Source organism: Rhincodon typus, chromosome 11 (assembly GCF_021869965.1).
Source record: "Rhincodon typus isolate 14 chromosome 11, sRhiTyp1.1, whole genome shotgun sequence".
Taxonomy (NCBI): domain Eukaryota; kingdom Metazoa; phylum Chordata; class Chondrichthyes; order Orectolobiformes; family Rhincodontidae; genus Rhincodon; species Rhincodon typus.
Window position 1 is genome coordinate 56,156,360 of NC_063342.1, and position 23,587 is coordinate 56,179,946.

At 39.6% G+C, this 23,587-nt stretch overlaps 1 protein-coding gene across 2 annotated transcripts in view; it reads left to right on the forward strand.

Moving 5' to 3' along the window:
* scaf4a (SR-related CTD-associated factor 4a) overlaps positions 1 to 23,587 on the forward strand; it is an 86,342-nt gene that overhangs the window by 37,177 nt on the left and 25,578 nt on the right. For both annotated transcript variants that reach the window (XM_048602595.1, XM_048602594.1), the window contains exons 2-15: positions 1,088 to 1,171; positions 8,655 to 8,699; positions 8,826 to 8,987; positions 11,024 to 11,156; positions 11,714 to 11,853; positions 15,168 to 15,317; positions 15,543 to 15,640; positions 15,967 to 16,084; positions 18,067 to 18,243; positions 18,327 to 18,418; positions 19,851 to 20,041; positions 20,416 to 20,516; positions 21,684 to 21,797; positions 22,639 to 22,795. In XM_048602595.1, the coding sequence (XP_048458552.1) occupies positions 1,088 to 1,171; positions 8,655 to 8,699; positions 8,826 to 8,987; positions 11,024 to 11,156; positions 11,714 to 11,853; positions 15,168 to 15,317; positions 15,543 to 15,640; positions 15,967 to 16,084; positions 18,067 to 18,243; positions 18,327 to 18,418; positions 19,851 to 20,041; positions 20,416 to 20,516; positions 21,684 to 21,797; positions 22,639 to 22,795 (1,762 nt within the window). The remainder of the gene's footprint in view (positions 1 to 1,087; positions 1,172 to 8,654; positions 8,700 to 8,825; positions 8,988 to 11,023; positions 11,157 to 11,713; positions 11,854 to 15,167; positions 15,318 to 15,542; positions 15,641 to 15,966; positions 16,085 to 18,066; positions 18,244 to 18,326; positions 18,419 to 19,850; positions 20,042 to 20,415; positions 20,517 to 21,683; positions 21,798 to 22,638; positions 22,796 to 23,587) is intronic.

Here is a 23,587-nt window from a genome sequence, read left to right on the forward strand (position 1 = left end):
CCTAAATTAATTTTACAAGTGACAAAGTGTCAACTTTAGTGAGATGTCAACAAGCTGCTAACGAAGACATGTCACCTGCTTTTCTACGTGAAACCTATTCAATGTCCTTTTTGCCCAGCTGAAGACCAGCGTATCTGAATTCCATTTAGTTAAGTATCAGAGGTGTAACTGATTATTGTAAACTGCTTGTGAACTCCTAGCCTACTGTTGATAGCCATCTGATTAATAATTATTAGAACCTAGTGATAGTAATATTGTTGCAAACATAGCAATCTTCTCTCATGGTAAATGAGTGAATGTTGAGTATGAGGTTCCTTGATTTAAAGACTTAGTGGAGGTAATGGTACCACTCTGCAACTGAAGTAATGGACAGAATCATAGAGTATAAAAGAGGCACTTTGGACACATAAGTCCCCAGCACCAAAGCTGTGCTGAATCTACACGTCTGAGAATATGGCACTTGGCCCATAGCTTTGAATGTTTTGACATTTCAAGCTCAACCAAGCACTTCTTAAAAGTGGTAAGGTTACTCATCTCTACTAAACTACCGGCTACTACATTCCAGATCCCATCGCCCTCTATGAAACCATTGTTCCTCAACTCTCTCAACCTCCTGCCTTTCACTGTAAAAGTGTGCTTCCTTGTTATTGACTCTTCAACTAATGTAAATAACTGCTTTCTGTTCACCCTGTCCATGCCCCTCATAATCTTATACACCTCTATCAGGTCGCTTCACAACCTTCTCTGCTTCAAAGGAAACAACCCGATAGCTTATCCAGCCTTATTTTGTAGCTAAAGTGCTACATCCCAGGCAACATCCTGGTGAATCTATATCTCGATTTACAGAAAATGCTGTTTCTCATATACCTGAGAATTTCTAAGCAATGTGAGAAAACTGATGTAGAAATTTTGTGAAATGTGAACTATATTTGTTGGTTTTTGTTGGATTTACAATTCTAGCCAGCGGAAACAGTGGCAATGCAGTATGACACTAACTCATGCCAAAGCATACTCAATCCTGTGATAACTTGAAAGGAACTTGAGCTTAAAACAACCAATACTAATTGTGTTTTCTTGTGCATTTCAGCTCTTTTCACTGATGGAGCTAAAGCCACCGATTTCTCGGGCAAAGATGATTCTTATTACTAAAGCTGCCATCAAAGCTATAAAGGTAGGAAAATCACATGTTTGCTGCATTTTATTGTTGATTTTGGTTCTTTGAGCTACCGTTGTTTCCTGATCCTTCCTTTTGTGTATCCCTTTCTGATTATAGTATAGAATAAGAGAAATTAATTGTGTGTATGCATGAGATTCTGCTCTCCTCCTCCCCTATAAACTACTACACATTCACCAAGATGAGTAGCAACTTTTGAGTGGCGGAAATTTTTTTCTGTACATTATGTTGAGAATCTGCCAAAGATATTTAGAAAAACTAAAATATGCAGTTAGGAAAAGCCAAACACCAGTTAACTGGACCTTCTTGGAATGTCACGTTGAACCTTTCATTAATATATTTTAAAATTTGAATTAACAATTTGCTTGTAACTGGCCTAATTACCAAATAGTATCAATTAAGCCATGAGTAGAGGCCTGTTGAGTCTGAAGGGAGAGCTAAGGATTTGTAAAATAGGTTAGACACAAATAAGTGAACCAGTGTATGCAGAAAAAAAGTGGCATTTTATATTTTTATATGAACACCACAGAAAAACCCAACATTAATTGCCCAAGCGTAACTAACTTTGAGAGAATAGGGGGTGTTGAGTTGCCTTGAATACTTAAATCCTTGTGGCATGGGCACATGCATCAATATCCTTTTTAAGAGTAGGGGAGATCCGTTGACCAGAATCTTAACCGGATCGGCCATGAACGTGTTCTGCATACAAGAGCAGGTCAGAGACTTGGAACTTAACAGCAATCAATTGACATCCTAATTCCCCAAAACCTGTCCACCATCTACAAAGTACAAGTCAGAAGAGTGGTGGAACACTCTCCACTTGTCTGTATGAGTGCCACTCCAACAGCGCCCAAGAAGCTTGACACCATCCAGGATAAAACAGCCTGTTTGATTGGACTGAATTTATAACCTTCAACATTCGCTTCCCCCACCACCAATGTGCCCACAGTATTGTTCATGTATAAGATGCAATGACTTACTAACCTCCAAATTGGAATTTGCTTGGAGGTGAATAACCATGGTTGAAGCAGGGCTTGCATGTGTGATCTACTCAATGGCTTACCAACACATGACCTATTTTTACAAGACTGTCTGGCCTGCAGACTCACTTCCGGAACCATCTACCTGTGTAATTGATGACGTGGGGAATCCTTCAAATGTTAAAAGGAAACTGCAGAAAATACAGTTCAATTGGCATCTGTGGAGGGAGAAAGTGACATTGTTCAAAGATGAATTATGACCTGAACAGTGCCAATTCCTCATATGACAGATATAATCAAATTCTGTTTTGGAAGGTTATGGGATAGAGGTTCACTTTTATGAAATCCGGCCTTGAGGTCATGAATAGTCTGGCTTAGCCTCAGGCAGTGATCGTGAAATGAAGTTTGTGAAGAAACATGATCGTGAAAGCTTCTGTTTCCAATAGCTTAATTATAAATAGTTGTGGTTCATTCAAAACTAGATGTCAGATGTATAGCCCATAACACAGGCAGATTAGGAGCCAAGGAAATATACAAATTTAAATCCTTCCTGTGATAACTGGATTTGAGTACCACAATTCTTTTTCTCAATGTTATCAAATCTACAAACGATTTGCATAAGCTTAGATGTATATAGCTATGTGGTATCTCAAGCGAATAAGGCAAGGCTGAGTGGCCTCTACCTTACTGCTGGGGCTATAACAAGTTAGATAGGCAAGTTAAAGGTATGGAATGATGCATGGAACTGCTATGTTTTTGCTGTCACAGATGTGGTTGAGGGAGGCCCATTATGTTCCTTTTTGGGGTGAAATCTAGAAGCAGCTAGACCAGAGAACCATGGATATCTAGGAATACTCAGGACTGGATAAAAAGGAAGATAGAGATATAACAGGTCCAAAGCGAGCAAAACAATGGAAGCCCTTGAAGTATAGAAAGTGCAGATGGGGTTTTTGAAGAGAGCGATTTAGGAAACAGAGAGAGGTATGAGAATATGCTGGTGAGCCTGATCAAGGAGAATCCCAAGATATTCTACAAATATACCAAGGGGAAAGAGAATAATCATGGAAACAGTAGGGCTGATTCGGGAGCACGTGCGTGAATCTGGAGGATATTGGTTGAGTGTTAAATGAGTACTTCACATCTGTCTTCTGCAAGAACAGAATTTGAAAAGTAGGATTGCCAACCTCTTGAGCAGATTGGTCTCAGAAGTGAGGAGGTGTTGGAGATTTTGGCGGATTTAAATGGAGAAATCCCTGGGTCTGGATGAGTTGTATCCCAGGCTGCCGTTGGTGACAAGGAAGGAAATTAAAGGGACCCTGACCCAAATTTTAAGATCATCTCTGGCCACGGGAGGGGCCAGAGGATTGGAGGACAGCTAATGTGTTCCATTTTACAAAAAGACTGGCAGGGTTAGACAAGGAAACGATCGACCAGTGAGCCTAGCGATAGTGTTTTTTTTAATATAATTCATTACTGGGGTGAATATGGCTGGCCAGCATTTATTATGTCCCTAGTTGTCCTTGAGAAGGTGATGCTGAATTTCTTGATTTGCTGCAGTCCACCTGCTATGGGTTGATCCACAGTGCCATTCAGGAGGGAATTCTAGGATTTTGACCCAGTGACAGTGAAGTAACGATGATATATTTCCAAGTCAGAATGGTGAGTGACTTGGAAGGGAACTTGCAGGTGGTGGTGTTCCCGTGTATTTGCTGCCACTGCCTTTCTAGATGGAAGCGCGTGTGGGTTTGGAAGGTACTGTCGAAGGATCATCGCTGAATTTCTGTAGTGGATCTTGTAGATAATACACACTGCTGCTACTGAGCATCGATGGTGGAGGGAGTGGATGCTTGTGGGTGCAGCGCCAATAAAGCGGCAGCTTTTCCTGGATAGTGTCACAGTTCTTCAGTATTGTTCAGCCACACCCATTGAAGCAATTGGGGAGTATTTAATCACACTCCTGTTTTGTGCCTTGTAGATGATAGATCAAGTTTGGGGAGTTAGGAGATGTGGTATAACCGGCTCTTGTAGCCACTGTGTTTATATGGTTGGTCCAATTGAGTTTCTGGACAATGGTAACGCCAAGGATGTTGATAATGGGAATTCAGTGGTAATACCATTGAATGTCAAGGGGCACTGATTAAATTGCTTCTTATTGGTGATAGCCATGGCCTGGCGTTTGTGTGGTATGAGTGTTACTTGCCATTTGTCAGCCCAAGTCTGGATATTGTCCAGATTTTGAATTGAACACACACTGCTTCAGTATTGGAGGAGTTGCAAATTGTGCTGTACCTGTGCAATCATCAACAAACATCCCAACTTTTGACCTTCTGATGGAGGGATGGTTGTTGATGACACAGCTGAAGATGGTTGGCCCATAGGAACTCCTGCAGAATTGTCCTGGAGCTGAGATGACTTACCTCCAACACCCGTGACCATCTTCCTATGTGCCAGGAATAACTCCAAACAGCAGAGAGGTTTGCTCTTTGATACCCATTGATTCTAGCTTTGCTCATGCTCCTTGATGGCACACTCAGTCAAATACAGCCTTGATGTCAAGAGCTGTTACTCTCAGCTCACCCCTGGAATTCAGCATTTTTAACTTGGTTTGAACCCATACTGTAATGTTAGGACTGAGTGACCCTGGAATCCAACTGGGCGTTACTAAGCAGGTTATTGCTGAGCAGGTGCTGCTTGATAGCACTTGGTGATACCTTCCATCATTTTACTAATGCTTGAGAGTAGACCTTTTGGGGTGGGAATTGACTGGTTGGATTTGCCCTATTTTTATGTACAAGACAAACCTGGGCAATTGTCCAAATTGTTGGGCAGATGCCAGTGTTGTAACTATACTGGAAGAAGTTGCCCAAGGGAGCAACAAGTTCTGAAGCACAGTCCTTCAGTACTATTGCTGGAATGTTGTCAGGGCTCATAGTCTTTGCCATATCCAGGGCCTCCATTCGTTTCTTGATATGATGTGGAGTTAATCCAATTGGCTGAAGACTGGTATCTGTAAGCTGGGGACTACTGGAGGAGGCCGAGATGGATCATCCGCATGGTACTTCTGGCTGAAGATCGCTGCAAATGCTGTTTTAGAACATAGAATCCCTACTCTGTGGAAACATCCCATTCGGCCCGTCGAGTCCACACTGACCCTCTGAAGAGCTTTCCATACAGACACTGCCCTATCCCAATAACCCTCCATTTCCCATGGCTAATCCACCCAACCTACACACCCCTGCTGCACCATTGAGAATGGGGATATTTGTGGAGCCTCTTCCTCCAGTGAGTTGTTTAATTGTCCACCACCATTCTTGACTGGATGTGGTGGGACTGCCGATCTTAGATTTGATCTGTTGGTTGTGAGTTCACTTAGCTCTGCCTAACATTTGTTGCTTCTGCTGTTTGGCACGCAAGTAGTTTGTTCGTTAGCTTCCCTGTGTCAACACCTCCATTTTTTTAGATATACCCGTTGCAGCTTCTGGCATGCCTCCTGCAATCTCCATTGAATGACAGTTGATCCCCTGGCTTAATGATTGAGTGGGGGATATGCTGCGCCATGAGGTCATATTGTGCTGGTTGGCAAACTACTGGCGAAAATAGTGAAGGAGAAGATTCATGTCCATCTAGAGAAAGGAAGTTTGATCAGGGGCCGTCAGCACAGCTTTGTCAGAGAGAGGCCATGCCTAACAAATCTAGTGGAATTTTTCGAGAAGTCGACCAAGTGCTTAGATGAGGATAGGGCAGTTGGTGAAGTTTATATGGAATTCAGCAAGGCCTTTGACAAGGTCCTACATGGGGAAGTGATAAAAAGGTAAACACTCATAGGATCCAGGGTAACTTGGCAAGTTGGGTCCAAAGTTGGCCTAGTTAAAGGAGACAGATGGTGGTGGTGGTACATGAGTTTGTCTATGTACACACCGTGTAGTACACTACAGGGATCAGTGCATGGTCCCTTATTGTTTGTGATACTCATAAATAATATAGATGAGAATGTGGGAGGATGATAAATTTGTGGATGACAAAGATTGGTAGGGTGGTTGACAGGATGAAAATATTAGGTTCCAGGAGAATATAAACGATTAGTCAGATGGGCAGATCATTGGTCGATAGAATTTATCCCAGTAAATTTCAGATGATGCACTTTGGCAGAAGGAGTAAGATAAGGGAGTAGCCAGTTAATGGCAAGACACTTGGAAACTAGGGATCTTGGGTGCTTGTCCACAGGTCACTGAAGGCAGCAGACCACGTTAGTAGAGTTGCAAGACATGAGAGATGTTTGCCTTTATCAGTTGCGGCATAGATTATAAGGGCAGGGAGATCATGGAGCCGTACAGAATTTTGATTAAGTTGCAGCTGGAGTACTGTATGCTCTTCTGGTCACCGCACTAAATGAAGGATGTGATTGCACAGGAGAGGGTGCAAAGGAGGTTCACCAGGATGTTGCCTGTAATTGGAGCATTTCAGCAATGAAGGAAGGCTGGAAAAGCTCGAGTTTTCTTTGGAGCAGAGAGAATTGGTGTGGGGACCTGATAGAGGTGTAGAAGATTCTGAGGGGCATGGACTGCATGAATAGAAAGTCAAAGGATTACCTGGGGGCATACTTTTAAAATGAAAGGCAGGAGGCTTAGCAGATTTGCGAAAACAATTTTTGGCTTGAGGGTCTGGATTGCACTGCCTCAGAGGGTAGCTGAGGCGGTAAACTCAGTCAATAAGTGGATGAGCACTTGAAATGTCAGAAGTGGAACTAGTGTAGGTAGTAATGTATTTTTGGCAATGCAGAATTGATGGCCTGAAGTGCCTCCTCTGTACTGAATGATAAGCTTTTAATATGTTCAGTTATGCTTAATATGCATATATTAACTGATGCAAGTGTGCCTGCCCTGTTGAGGGTCTTCTTAGAAAATGGTTATATTTGACAAAACTCTAGTAGTTGCAGAAGAGTCAAAGGTTTACTTCCATAGGTGGATGAGAAGCTTCAGTAGTCGGAAGACTCGCACGTGATAGTAAAGAGTGATTGAGGAGGATAACTTGGTCAGCTGTGTCATAGGCTCCCGACTGGTCAAAGGCAAAGTGGGGTTTACTTTTCTCTCTCATAATGTCACTTTGAGGGTTGTTCCAGTACCATGGCAGGGGAAGAAACCTGATTGTGATGTGGTGTTCTGGGAAGGATGAAACTGGATTTGAAGGAGTGGCGGGGGGGAGGTGGGATCAATAATATGTTCAAAACTTTGGAGAGTAAAATGAAGTCGAAGATGTGCTGTGCTTTGCAAGGCCAGAGGGATTAAGGGTTGGTTCTTTCAGAAGTAGAATAATGACAGCAAATTTGAAGGATAGAATGATAACTCGAGAGCCAAAATCATTTGCAATATTGGCGGACCTTAGGATCAAAGAAGAGATTGAGTGATTGGTCATGTAATGGGAGTAGGATGGTGAGAACAGGAAATGGGTCCCATGAACAATGAGATCAGCAGGAACAACGGGCGATGGAAGAGAAAGTAGTGAAAGATGCAAAGTCAGGGCCAGGGCAATGATGAGCAATAAAGGACATTTGGTCAGGTGGCAAGTGGAAGGTAGATCCTGTGGTCAATGCAGCTGATTAAATTATCTGAACATTAATCATGTTATTCAGGAGCTCCTTATCCTTGGGGGTGAAAGTGAAAAAAGGAGATGGTTTACAATCGAGAAAAGAAGCAGGAGATGATCTCTTCACTACTTCTGGATGATTTTGAATAGTGAGCAGTTTGGTAGAGGAGAGGAGGATCTAGTGTGGCTTTAAATGGATTAGACAAGCATGGTGATAGATGACTGAGCCAGTTGTCTGCCATATTCTTTCCAATTTAGACTTAATTACTCGAGATGACGACCACATAATGGGGTCTTGGACACAATACTAGGAGTGGATGTATGAGCACAGTTTAGTAAATCAGCTTAGAAATGTTGTATATAGGGCCAAAGACCAGCTAATTGGGATTTTGGAAATGTATTTGTCAGTGAATTGGGTGGTATCTTTTTCCAGGGATGGATGCTGGAGGACAGAAGTGATAAATGGTGCAAATAGCATATTATTCCCTTTCTTTGCAATATACTTTGTGGTTTATAAAGCTGTTATTAAGCTGATATTATCCTCAACACTACCATATGTTAGAGAACCAAAATAAGGGAAATAGATAAATTAAAAATGAAATTACACATTTTCCAAAGTGCTAATTTTGTTCTGCTAATTTGGGCACAAATTGTTTTCTGTCTTTATAGATCAATGTAGAGTAAAAAGTACAAAAGAGAACAGATTAAAAAATTCACTCAGCAAATTTTCCATATATGGAAAATTCAAATCTACTTTCCACATCTGTTTAAAGCTTTTCTAAGACCACTGTTTTACACTTGTTTCCAAATAGTACTGTGAGTTTCAACATATTCATAATTAACAAAGGTCACTAGTGATTTGAGTCATAAACTTAATTCGCAACTAATTACTGTATAATACCTCTGTCGCTTTTCAGCTTTACAAGCATGTTGTGCAGATTGTAGAGAAGTTTATCAAAAAGGTAAGCAGCTTTTAAAAATATATTTCTTGTAAATTGAATCATTAAAATGGTAGTAATATTTACAAATTTTCTTTTAAGGTTCTCTAAATGATTAATAATTCTGCCCTTTGAATAATAATTTTATAGTGCAAACCAGAATTTAAAGTTCCAGGATTGTATGTGGTCGACTCTATCGTGCGTCAATCTCGTCATCAATTTGGTGCAGAAAAGGATGTTTTTGGGCCACGGTTCAGCAAAAATATTACTGCGACATTCCAGTATTTGTACAAATGTCCGTCCGATGAGAAGGTAGGAACATTAAATTGGCAGCAGATGTTGGTTGATGTACTGGAATATGTAACCTTTAGGAACGTTTTTATTGAGTTTTCTGAAAATGAAATTCTCCATAGAAAATAGGTGCAAGAGTAGGCCGTTCAGCCCTTTCAGCCTGCACCACCATTCAATATGATCATGACTGATCATGCAATTTCAATGACCTATTCCCTCTTTCTCTCCATACCCTCGATCCCTTTAGGCACAAGGACCACATCCAGCTCCTACTTGAATATATCTAATGAACTGACCCTAACAGCTTACTGTGGGAGAGAATTCCACAAGTTGACATCTGAGTGAAAAAATTCTTGCTCGTCTCAGTTCTGAATGGCTTACCTGTTATTCTTAGACTGTGAGCCCTAGGTCTGGACATCCCCAACATCGGGAACATTGTTCCTGCATCTAGCCTATCCAGTCCCATCAAGGATTTTACATGTTTCTATGAGATCCCCCTCATTGTTTCAAATTTCAGCGAGTACAAGCCCAGTTGATCCAGTCCTTCTTCATGTGTCAGCCCTTCCCATCTTGGGAATCGGTCTGGTGAACCTTCGCTGGACTCCCTCAATAGAAAGAATGTCCTTCTTCAGACTAGGAGACCAAAACTGCACACAATACTCAAGGTGTGGCCTCACCAAGGCTCTGCTTAACTGCAGCAAGACATCCCTACTCCTACACTCAAATCCTCTCGCTATGAGGGCAGCATGCCTTTGGCTTTCTTCACTGTCTGCTACATCTACATGTCATCCTTCAGTGACTGTTTCGCCTTGATGCCCAGGTTGCGTTGCACCTCACCTTTTCCTAAACTGCCACCATTCAGATAATAATCTGCCTTCCTGTTTTTGTGACCAAAGTGGATAACTTCACATTTATCCACATGATATTGCATTTGCCAAGTGTTTGCCCACTCAGCCAGTCTGTCCAAGTCACCCTGCAGCCTCTTGTCATCCTCCTCACAGCACACACTGTCACCCAGCTTGGTGTCATCTGCAAGTTGTAATCTACTGTTAAAGTTTCAGTGAAATATTATTGTTGGGTGGGTAACACTTTAATGCCATGTCTATTGGCACCATATGGTATTAATACATTGAGACACCTTGTTTTTTGAAGTTTGGGTTGTATCAAAAGAAATTAATTAAAGTTGGATAAAACTAGTCTGATGCGAATGTAACCATCGGTGGGAGATAACAAATGAAGATTGTTACACATTGGCATTTGTTTTTATTTTATATTGGCGTTGAGGAAAGTTACCCAGTACTGACTTAACAGCCTCTGACCTGCTCCTGCAGTCACCTTGATTATACGGCTGGTCCAGTTCAATTTCTGGTCAATGGTAACCCCCAAGATGTTGCTACGAGAGGATTTAGTGATAGTATGCCTTTGAATGTCAAAGGGTGATGGTTAGTCCAGTTCTTTCTGTGGTTGAGCATAGACTGCTTCAGTAGCTGAGCAGTTGCATATGATGCTGAACATTCTGCAAACATCAGCAAACATCCCCACTTCTAATCTTATGATAGAGGCAAGGTCATGAGGCAGCTGTAAAGATACACTACTCTAGGAACTCCTGCAGTGCTGTCCGAGAGCTGAGATGACTGACCTTGATTAGCCACAACCATCTTCCTCTATGACTGGTGGAGAGTCTCCGCCACTACCAGTTCTCATTAAGTCTCATTTTGCTAGTACTCATTGATATCACACTCTGTTAAATGCAGCTTTGTTGTCAAGGGCTGTCACTCTCATCTCCTGTCTGGAATTCACCTCTTTTGTTTCTGTTTAAACCAAGGCTGTAATCACGTCAGCAGCAACTGTCATTCACTGTTCCATTACGTTACCTAAGTATTAGTCCAGAATCAAAATTACATCGTTAGCAGATTAGGAAGTTCTAAGTTGGTATGATACCATCAGTGGGACTGTGAATGCCAACCAGTGAAAATATGTGAATTGTGACTTCTGGTTGAATGGTATGAACGGAATGCATCTGTCTAAAGAATCATTATCTGTTTACGTTTTAACAGAGCAAAATTGTTCGTGTACTGAACCTTTGGCAAAAGAACTGTGTTTTCAAGATTGAAGTAATACAGCCATTATTAGATATGGCAACTGCAACATCTGTTCCACCTGCACTGGAAAATACCGATAACAATACTAGTAAGTATAAGTTTCGAGCTGAATTCTTAGTTTTTAAAAAGGAAAGTAATGTAATATAAATGAGAGTTTATTGGAGCATAAACTGTTAATTTCATAACAGGTTGGTTATTTGACTACCCTGCATTTCTAACCCTTGTACTTGAGTGTCAGGAAGCTGTCGGATTTTGGAATATTTCTTGTGTAATACCTGTTCTGTCCATAAGCAGATATTTGCATTAGCACAGATCTTGCAGTTACTGAATGAAGAATGATCAGGCATTTTTTTCCCCTTTACCTCTGTGATGGTGAAGACATGTTCCTTGAAATCAGCTAATGCAGGCACATGTTGGGGATTGAATCTGGGACCTGCATGGTCTGTGTAACTACTCAGCACCTTAATCAGTGGGTTGAGTTAGTGGGAAAGAAGAATATAAATGTTTTAATGTAAGGTTTTCATGTTCTGTACAAGGTCAAGATTTTGGGATAAAGGTTACATTTCTTCAGTTTGCTTAGGAGCATTAAGTAAATGCTGCAGTGAAATATGATCTGGAATCCAAGTGTATTTTCATTTTTCCTAGGTCCCCCTGTTGTTCCTCCGACACCTGCACAAGCTCCCCCGATTACATCTGATTCTTTGTCTGCAATACAACAGCAACTACCCAACTCTGATGCATTTGTAGCTGTAGCTCAGCTTTTTCAATCAACACAAGGTGCACAGGTAAAATTTAAATTGATATGCAATGTTTAAGTTCCAAGCAATACAGTCATGCCAATGGCTGTATCAGCACTTTACTCAACAAGAGATTTGATATTCTGATATATTGCCATTGCATAAAAACTTTTGATGCATGTTGCTGTGGATCAGGAGAGTCAGGCACAGTTTAAATCCCCTCACTCGGAAGATGGAGGCTTTTCTTTATTTAGCTGATTGCTAATCAATAATTGTGGAGAAAATCAAATAGTCTGGTTTAGAAGTTGGCTAAAATCTAGGCAGCTATTGTATTTGATTTGCAAGGTTTACCTGTTATGATCTTAACAAAATATCAGTTCCTTTAGAACAAAATAACTTAGCAATTTTTTCAATGTATTTTAGAATAAATCTAAAACGATTACATGTGGCGTTGTTTTGCTGCTATTAAGATCCCTAAAGAAGAGATCAATAACTTTGAAAGGAGTTGTGATTTTCCCAGTAGCCAACGTACAAGATCGCATCACACCTTTTCAAGTTTGATATCTTGCTGCAAACCTAAATAAAAATCAACAGAGAAGTTACTCACAATTGATGACTTGACAAAATTGAAAACTTCATTCCACTTTTATACATTTCACTCCACTCTCAGCTGAACTGTAGAATTGTGTTTAAAGACCCCTTTACTCAATCTTTTGAGCACAGTGAGCGCGCTAGCGACTCCTGGGGCTTTGTCTTCACAAACATCCCCTTTTCAAATAGGGGCTCTGTCCTCACCAATGTTATTCTTGGTGATTAACCCAAAATAATCCTTTTATCTTGCTTGGTATAGCAACATAAAAATTATTAGCAGAGTTAGGTAATTTGTCTTCTCAAGGACAACATTGGTGAGGACAGATCCCCTACTTGAAAAGGGGAAGCTTGTGAAGACTGTAAGACCCAGGAGGTCACCAGGGGGTTCATTGCCAAGTTTTGTTAATTGTGCTCAAAAGATTGAGGGAAAGGATGTTGGTTCTGCCATTCCACACTCGCCCTCATATCCTCCTATCCCCTACCAAAAACATACCTACATTCACCTTAAACAACATTCGAGAATTCTGCTTTAATTGCCTTTTCAGGAAGACTCATGATCCTACGAGAAAAGAATTTCTCAAATTTGTCTTAAATAGATGGCCCATTATTAATAAACAGTGACCTCTCGATCTAGGCTCTTCAACAAGAGTAACAGTCTATTTTACATTGACCTTGTTAAGGTCCATGGGGATCCTATGTTTTAGTCAAATCCAGCTTCAACACCACAGCAGTAAAGTCCAGTGTGTTCATCTTTTCCTCTAGATGTTAGACTGGTAAACCTTCACTGAACTGCTTCCAACGTATTTACACCCTTCTTTAAATAAGTTATTTGTGCTGTCCAAGGTAATCCAGGTATGGTCTCACAAATGCCCTGTATAGCTGAAGCAAAACTTCATTTTCTTTTATGTTAATTTTTTCTTGCAATGGACAAAATGGATAATTTCAGATTTTCTCACCTTGTAATCAATTTGTCAGATCTTTGCCAACTCATTTAACCTGTACAGATCCCTTTGTGGTCTCCTTATGTACTCTTCGCAACTTAATTTACCTATCTTTGTGTTGTCAGCAAATTTAGCAACCACATCTTTAGTCTCTTCATCTAATTTATTTCTATAAATTATAAAATGGAGCTCATGACTCGTTGCATTGTGCCAACCAGAAAATGGTACATTTATGCTTACTGTTTCCTGTATACCAGCCACTTTTTTACTCGTACAATATGTTAACCCCCACGTCATTTGTCGCAGTAAACCTCTTGATGTGGCAGTTTATCAGATTCCTATTGGAGGTTTAACTCTTGTACGTCACTGATTTTGCTTTGGTCCTCAGCACGTTAGTTCCTCAAAGACCTCCAGTAAATTAGTTAAGCGTGATATTCCGTTCACAAAACCATGTTGACTTTGCCTGATTACCTTGAAGTTATGTAAGTGCTTTGCTGTCATGTCTTAAGTAGTAGCTTATCACATCTAGTTTGAGAGGTATTAAGTCAGCTGGCTTTTAGTTTCCAGCTTTGTCTCCTGCCCTTTTTGAATGAAGAAGTTACGTTGACTACTTTCCAATCTAATAGGACCTTCCCTGAATCTAGGTAATTTTGGAAAATTAAAGACAGTGCATCAATTATTTCATTTAGACACTTTCTAGAGTCGAGAATGAAGCTCATCAGGATAGGGAGGCTTGTAAGCCTGCACCTCCAAACAATTTACCCAATACAACTTTGCTAGTGGCGGTAATTTTCTTGTGTTTCTCCATTCCATTCCATTTCCTTATTTTACTGTATTTCTGAGTTGTAACTTGTATCTACTGTTGTACAAATTACCTGTTAGTTGATACATCAACTCTTTTATTCCCTTACAAGTTGCCCATAGTAATTTTTATAGCACCAACACTCAGTTTAACTCTTCTTGTCATTAAATATCTGTAGAAAGTTGTGCTTATGCAACGTTTGTTGCATTTTTTGTCACAAGGTGTCAAAAATTGCACAATTCAATGAATTTTGCTCTGATTTGCTGCCTCCTTAACAAGCAGGGTGAGTTTATTCCAGGCCAAATTTAGTGTGATGTCACATCTCCTTCTCCAAGTTATTCCATTTTAGCCTGAATTAAAGGAGACAGTGTAAAATATAACTGTCTTATAAAGCCTAACATTTGTAGCACTTCTGAATGGTGATCAGATTATGAAAAATCATGGTTCGATTGGGCTTCATGATAATTGCCATGTTCACTGATCAATGGCAGAATTCTGGGAAGGACCAGTTTATGGTGGGGGGTGATGTGATGACAACTGTCAAATATATCCAACCAAAGTTAGTAATCCTGTTTCATAGATTGTTTAAAAGGAATCATCAGCATTGAAGCCATTGGTGTCAAAACAGTAATTGCGGTGGGCAGAGATATGGTTTCATTGCCTATAATAGTCTGTGATGCAGTGGGTGTTTACAGAAGAAAAGGACAAAATCTCTCTGATTTTCTCCCTCCTGGTTGACAGTTGACCAAAAAATGGGAAAGGTGAAAACTGAGACTTTCGACAGTTTTTGGAAAACTGTCAGGACATGGGGACATCTAATGAAACCCCAGGCTACTGTTCTATATAACACTTTTTTTGTAAGTTGTTGCTATACGACAGTATATTACTGTTTTTTCAAATACAAGTCGAACAATTTTTGTCTTTTTGTTTTAAGTTTATTTCATTTTGTTTTGAAATCTGCAGTGCTAATTCTGAATTATATTTTCCATGTGCTCATAATTATATTAGATTTCATTTTTAAAATTTAGATACAGCAGATATTACAGAATTTCCAGCAGGCTCCAAAGCCACAGTCACCAGTTGTAGACAATAGCATCATGTCCCAGGTGGAAGCCTTAACAGCTCAGTTGAAGCCACCAAGTACACAGCCTCCAGAGCAAAAGGCTGCCTTTGATAAGGTATGCAGAAGTCATCAAAATTTTAAAAAATCAAAAGTTTGTGGTGGTGCCCATTAATACTTACTCATGGACTTAAGTCAAAGTTTCCCATACTCTAGAGTTTAATGGCTGATTAGACTTGTTAAAGTTGTAGCTTAATGTAAAATAACTCCACAATAGGTGTTTTTCCCATTCTTGGGACTAATTTGTTGAGTGGATGAATTGTTCATGTCAATTTTACTGCAGAAATTGCTCGACCGATTTGATTATGATGATGAACCAGACCAGGTTGATGATGTGAAGAAGGAAGAAGAATCTAGTCCACCTCCTGCTCAGACTTCATTGTAAGTTCTTGCAAACCTGTTGGATTGAAGCAGTTATGTTCTTAGTGATAATCTTGCTTAAATATTACTTTGGGCTTGTCAAAAACATGTTATTTCACAAGATTTGATGACTAAAAAATTGTATTTGAAGTTTTGCTTTTCACTGCTGTTTGTATTACAGTATTCATATTATGAATGACCGTCATTAAGGGGAAAATGTGCAAGATTATTTATTTTGTGGAATGTCACATATATTTCCTTGGCATTCTTTGTACGTATTTCAATTTGCACGTCTGAATGTGGTAATTTGAACAGACTTTTGAAATATGTTACTTGTTTAATGTTAGTGGCTACTCTGGAGAAGGTATACAGCCACCTGTGTATCAGCAGCTTGGAATTCGACTGCCAAATATGGAACAATTTCAGACTTTGATGGGACTCCAGCAGGAAACATTGCAACAGCAGGTTAGAAAATGCAGAGGATTAGAGTTTCTCTACAGCTTGTCAAAAATCTGGAGTAAAGATATTTGTCAGTCATATATTTAGACATTACGTTAAAATATGCAGATATGCTAGCATTGTGAATATTATGTACAGTGCTGATTGATTGATTGAAATTTGGATTACACTAACCAGAATAGATATACAAGATTATTTCCCTGTTTCAACCTATATACGGCTCCATGTTCATGAACTCGCACCTGATCAAAACCCAGATTTTCAGTGTCTCTCCTTTCGTATAGTGAGGACAAAACAAGTCACATGTCCAGCTCAAACTTTCCGATTTAACCTTGCAGACTTCCTTCAGGTTTTCTTTGGAGGAATGAGTGTCTGTTTAAAAATTTTAAACCTTTAATCTTCTATCAACTGGGTAAGGTGACAGCATCTACCACGATCCGTTCTCAGGCAGTTGTAGGTTGCCCACTGTTCATAAGCAAGATTAAATCCTGTAAAACTGTGGAGTTTATATAAGGAATCCATTTGCCATGTTGCAGTTATGTTTTTCGTATGATGTGGGTATCATTGGCTGGGCTACTACTGAAGGGATTGACCTCCAACAGTCACTTAACTTTGTGTTGGTATAACTCCAGTAAGTGAAGAGATTTCCTCGTAAGTCCCATTGACACCAGTTTAGTTGGGGCTCTGTAATACAATACACTGAAATGCTAACTTAATGTCAAGGGCCGTCATCCTTACTTCCCCTTATCGGTTCAGGCCTTTTCTTGGGAAATCAACCAATGTAATCAAAAATTTCTCCCACCCTGGTTATACTCTATTCCGTCCTCTTCCATTGTGCAGAAGATATAAATGCTTGTATACATGTACAGATTCAAGAACAGTTTCTTCCCTGCTGTTATCAGACTTTTGAATGGACCTTTTTAATGTCGATCTCTCTATGCACCTTCTTGGCAGCTGTAACATTGTATCCTGCACTCTGTTCTGTTACACTGGTGCTCTCGTATACTATGATCTGTCCGTAAAGCACATACGGCAACACTTTTCAATATATCAGTATACGTGACAGTAATAAATCAGATCAAATCATATGAAGAGGCCTTTTAGGTTTGAAGCATGCAGATGTTGGGTTGAACAAGTTGATGTGAATGGGTATGCCATGGTAATGTCGTGGTTTTATTCTGTGGTACATGGGTGGCATGGATTTGGTGCAAGTGTTTGCAGGCACAAGCATCCCGATCCCTGATGTTGATAAAGCTGTAATGGTAGTAATTCTCATAGAATTCAGCTCGATATCAATTAATTTGAAATTCAAACTTAATTGCCATGGAGGGATATAACTACTTCACTGTAGAATGCATCAGGCCACATACTGTTATCGATTGAGTGAATCTGGCACTTCTGTGCTTGACACCATTTAACGCCTCTGTCTCATCCTCCGAGAGACCAACGTTCACTTTTGCCACTGTCTTCCTTTTTATGTACTAACAAACTTTTACTGTCCATTTTTTATATTTTGTGTTAGTTTTCATCACTTAGCTTTTTGCTTTTTTTATGACTTTTTTTCACCTCTCCAGTATGGTATGCCTTAGTTTTGTCTTTCTATTATCTTTAACTTACTTATCCATGGGCGTTCATTCCCCCTGTTGTTATCTATCTTCCTTACAAGAATATATTTGAGTTGTGAACAATGACTATGTCATTAGACATCTGCTTCTGATCATCAACTGTCCCATCTTTTAGTCGTTCTGCCCAGACCACTGGGGCCAGATCAGTCCTCATGCTTACGAAGGAGTGGGAAGAGATTGTTGGCTCAAACTATGGAGCCTTTACAAAAAATTTTCCCCATTGTTTATCTTGCTTTGCCCACACTACATGTCTAGGTATCAATATTGCAGGATTACACTGTTGAATCTAATGTTAGAATTTTCTTTTCGTACAAAGTGCAACGTTTAGAATATTTTTTCTTTCATCTTGTTGATGTATTTCAGATGCCCCCACCTCCCAATGGACAGTTACCAACATTTGGGATGGTTCCTGTTCATCCATATGCAGCTATACCTCAGCCTACCATGCCTCCAGCACCACCTATACAACCTGTTTTTCAGCAAGACTACCATACGCCAAGTGAGCCACCACCATTGCAACAACAACAGCAGCAGCAGCAAGTAAGCTTTCACATAACTAATTTTGTAATGTGTTTTTTTTTGGTAGGCCATAACTTAATGAGCATAATCTTTTTGATTTCAAGGATGTCGATATGGAGATTGAAAAACCTGATGCACGAGAAACAAAACGACGTAGCGTTGAAACTAGAAGATCACGCACACGGTCTGGATCAAGGTTAGCAACACAGATAAAAGTACTAAGCATCAATTACTTCCAGTCTGAATGTTTCTTTGAAACATCTTAAGTTTGAGTTCAGTAAAAGTAGGCTATTAGTTTTGTATGTGTAATCTCTCAATTTATTTTCCCTTCACCGAACATGTGGTTCATTGTATCCTTGATAATCATTGTTAGACTAACAGAGATCTGCAGAACATTTGTGATCAGATTTATTTAACAAATTCCTTCATCCCATCTACCTCTCCTGAGCGATCCTTTTCATGTCTTTGTGTCCAGACAGTCTATCCATTCCATACACCTGTAAACCCTCTCCCTCTACCTAGGGTAACTTTGTAAAGCTTTCCTTACATTGCAGTGGTTAATAACTCCACTAACCTTGCTGCCAGTAACCACTGGAGCCTGCAAATAAAACAGGTGCTCCAGTCCCCTGCAAGCCTCTGGATGCACAAGTTTCTGCCCACCAAGTCAACTCAAATTCATTTGCTGCACACTTGTAGACTTTACACAATATGTGACTTTTCTTAATTCAACACAAAATTATCAAGTATAATAGATTAAGTTCTTTGGGTACTGCTTAAGTCGAATTTCACAGTTTTCACAGAACGCAGCAAAAAAACTTCTTGTTGATCGACTGTGCACGACTTCCTTTTACCTCCGGGAACTAATTTGAATTTATCCAGACTGAGCTTTCCTGTTTGTGATGGTTGAGAGGAACCAATCTGATCTGAAGAAGTACAGTCTGTTTGATATCTCGTGAACCTAGGCTCCAAGCTCAGATCAATCTGGAATTCAGAGCACTGGCATCCAATCTTTTGTGGTGAATAAAAAAATAGAAGAACTGACGTTGGTGCTATAGACAGCACTTTAAATTGTTGATAATTAACATACATTGGAGTAAATTAACAACTGGATCTAATCAATGCTGTAACTGGCCTTAAGGGTATTTGTTACAAATGAGGGAAAAATTGTTTTGAATTAAAAGAAATCTTTGACTAGAAGCTAGAAAATTTTGGTTATTCATTTTCATAATTGATTCCACATCATTGAGCTTAACAATAGAGCAGCCTGGAAGTAATGACAGCGTGGCTTGTATGGTAATTTCCAGATTATTGAGAGAAATGTAATTTGTAAGGTTATAAATTGATTTACTTTATATTAGATACCTAAATAAAAGTGGTGCTTTAAAATGGAACCCTTCAACAGTGAAGTTCCTAGGGTAGCTGCTGGAAGGATGCTTTTGTTGACCTGGGGTAGTTTAGAGCTGAAGGTCACAGTCTGTGCAGCTAAAGACAGCAAATGTGTCCTTTGAAAATTAAATTAGATGCTAATAGTTAAAATAATTGGTGCTTGCATGTGAATTTAGTGCATATGATGAATTCTGAAAAGATTCTTTCATTTCCTGAATGTTCAAAATGTACATTTTTCACAGATCACCAAAGCGAAGACGTTCTCGGTCTGGATCTAGGTCAAGAAGGTCGAGACACAAGCGTTCTCGATCACGATCCAGAGAAAGACGTAGACACTCTCCTCGATCACGATCTCAAGAACGACGTGAAAGAGAGAAAGAGAGAGAACGCCGTCAAAAAGGACTTCCGCCAATTAAATCCAAGATTGTTAGCGGTAGGTAGTTTGAATCTAGAATAAAATCCATCATAACATTTTAGAATGCATCCTCTTTTTGAAGGAGCACTTTGTCATGACCATAATTGATTAGAATTTGGCATTAGCACATTAACAACAAAATAAATGTACATGTAATTTTATGATTGAAATATTTGTTTTTATGAAATTATGAAGATGATTGACTACTCATTCAACATACAAGTCAGCTTAAATGATTTACTCTCATTCCCTGATTGGAAGATAAGCAAGAGCTCTGACCTCTAAATCTGAGGATCTTATTCCATTCCTTTATCCCAAGATCTATTACTAAATATGTTTTAATTATAAAATCAAGCATTCTGAACTTAATGTTTTCAACATCATTTTTATAGTTTGCAGCACAACTCTCTGGATAGGTCAGTTGGACAAGAGAGCAACACAGCAGGATGTTGCAAATCTTCTGGAAGAATTTGGCCAGATCGAATCTTTGAATGTAAGTATATTTTACCCCCAGTCAAAAATTGTATTGTGACATTGGATTAAATACTTGTTGACTTCGAGTAGTTCATTGTCTAAGGGTCCTGGTTGTCTAGAGCTGAGGCATTCTGAATATTGAACATCCAGTTCATTTCGGTACCTATAGGTGAAAGGAACAGGCTAAAATTCAACCATAGCTTTTCCTCTTAATTTCCAGAAACAGTCAAAATGGACATGGGTATTTATGGATGTTAAGTGAGATCAGAATTACTCTTGGCTTTGCCTGTTTTGATGAAACAGTTTGTGCTGCATACGTTGTATTTCATTTATGTGAATGAAGATGCTGCTGACATCTGTGAGACAAAAATGTTCAGGGCTTGATACCAATGATGTAAGGGTGTCAAGTGCATTTTAAAGTTTCAAAATGTTGTTGATATGCAGCTTATGTGTTCTGAGCTAATTTCATTCTAAAAATCGTGTCTTAATAGTTTTAGGGTGCTCCAATGCAGAGGGTGCTCACAAGTCGGGGCTACACAGCCAGATGGAGAGCCCGTCCCAGTTTGACTTCCCTTCAGTTCTGCATACATCATATATGTAGAATGCTCTGAAGCAGAGTCGTACTGGACTCAAAATGTTACCTGATTGTCACTCCACAGATGTTGACAGACCTGCTGAGTTTCTTCAGCCTTCTCTGATTGATTAATTTTTCTTTCTGATAAAGAACGCCTATTGTAGACCATTGTGTGGTCCATTGTGTGTGAAGGGTTCATAATTGAATTGAAAATAGCAGTTCTTAATGCTAGAGCAAGTTGAAATTTGTTGAATTGTCACAAAAGAAGAAAATGCTGGAAATATGCAAGAAGTCGCAGCTATAGTTACAATGTTTAAGGGACATTTAGTTAAGCACATGAACAGGAAAGGTTCACCTGCGCAGGCAGGTGAAACTAGTTTAGTTTGGAATTATGGTCGGCACAGACTGGTTGGACCAAAGGGTCTGTTTCCATGCTGAATGACTCAGTGATTCTAATGATTCTAAGTCAGACAGCACTTGTGGAAAAACGAGCAGGGTGAATGTTTCAGATGTTTGACCTGTCATCAGAATGTTTATATTTATTTCGATTTTGTGTTACGTAGTCTGGTTCTTAAAATAGATCACAAAATCACAACTTATGTTCCAATGTAGATGATTCCTCCAAGAGGATGTGCTTACATTGTGATGGTTCATCGGCAAGATGCGTACAGAGCCTTACAGAAACTTAGCAGAGGGACATTCAAAGTCAATCAAAAGTATATAAAGGTATGTACTGTAAGGGCTGAATTTTAGGGAATTAAACATTTCTTCTCTAAGCACCAGACTATACAGCTGGTTTTCCAATCATTAAACTTAATGGCTTATTTTTATGTTGTTCTATGATGCACAGTGGCTCAGTGGTTAGCACTGCTGCCTCACAGCACCAGAGGTCCGGGTTCGTTTCCACCCTCGGGCACCTGTCTGTGTGGAGTTTACACGTTCTCCCTGTGTCTGCGTGGGTTTCCTCCGGGTGCTCCGGTTTCCTCCCACAGTCCAAAGATGTGCGGGCTAGGTGGATTGGCCATGCTAAATTGCCCATAGTGTCCAGGGATATGTAGTTTAGGTGGGTTATGGGGGATGGGTCTGGGTGGGATGCTCTGAGGGTCAGTGTGGACTTGTTGGGCCGAAGGGCTTGTTTCCACACTATATAGGGATTATACGATTATATGATCTAGGTAGAATGTTTATTGTTAGATTACAACAATTAAAATAAAAATTGAAATATATTCCCATTTCTTTTTACAGAAATACTACTTGAAATTACACTGGTTTGTTAAATGGTAGAATTTAATACTGGGCTCTGGCAATGTCTGTCCATTTTGGGGAATTATTAAGAAACTGTGTTATCCTGTTGTGTTTATATTATTCATTGTGTGTGAAATAGTTTCTCAAATGTTAATGCAGAAGGAATATTAGTGACACTAGTCAGGGATATTTTGTAAAACAAATGTAATCTCTGTAAGAGAGAAAATGGGTGCCATAACTTTTCTAACGTGACAAATCAAGAATGTGCTTTTTGAGTAATTTATAGCTTTATGTGTATCAAGTAGAGTTATTTGTTTTTCAGATTGCCTGGGCCTTAAACAAGGGAATGAAAGCTGAATACAAGCAGTTTTGGGATGTGGAACTTGGAGTAACTTACATTCCCTGGGATAAAGTTAAACCTGAAGAACTGGACCGTTTGTGTGAAGGAGGAATGCTAGACAATGAAACACTTTGTCCAGGTAAGCAATGGCACCACTATTGTATTTTGGTCTGTTCCTTAAATTTATTCAAGAATATAGTGTTTTTTTTTTCAAATCTGTGGTGGTAGACCATAAGATGTATAAACCAAATCATTCAGCCATTCAGTGCAATCATTGCTAATCTGATAATCCTCAGCGCTGCTTTCCTGACTTTTCCCCTAACTCTTGATTCCCTTACTATTAAAAATTTGTTTATGTTAATGACCCAGCATGAACAGCACTCTGAGGTAAAGAATTCCACAGATTTTCTATCCTCAGAGAAGAAATACCTTCATTCTGTCCTAAGTGGGGGATCCCTAGTGCTGATATGTTAACCTCTGGCCCTAGATCTCTCTGAAGAGGAAGCAGCCTCTCCCCAATGAACCTATCAGTCCCATGTTGTATGTTTCAATAAGGGCACCTCTCAGTCTTCTGAATTCCAAAGTGCACAGGCTCAACATACTGAACCTTTTCTCGTAAGGCAGTCCCTCCATACCTGTTATACGCCAAGAGAATCTTCTCCAAACTGCCTCCAGTCCAGGTATGTATCTCCCTTTAGAAGGAGATCAAAACTGTTCACTGTATTTTTTTTGTGCAGTTTCACTCGTGCCTTGTGTAGTTTTTACAAGATGTCTCTAATTTTATATGTCATTCCCATTAAAAATAAAGGCCAGAATTCAGCTTGTGTTCCTATTCACTTAACCAGTTTGTATCCCTTTGCAGACACTTTGTGTCATCCTCACCATTTGTGTTCCCACCTGTTTTTGTGTCATTTGTAAACTTAGCATATGC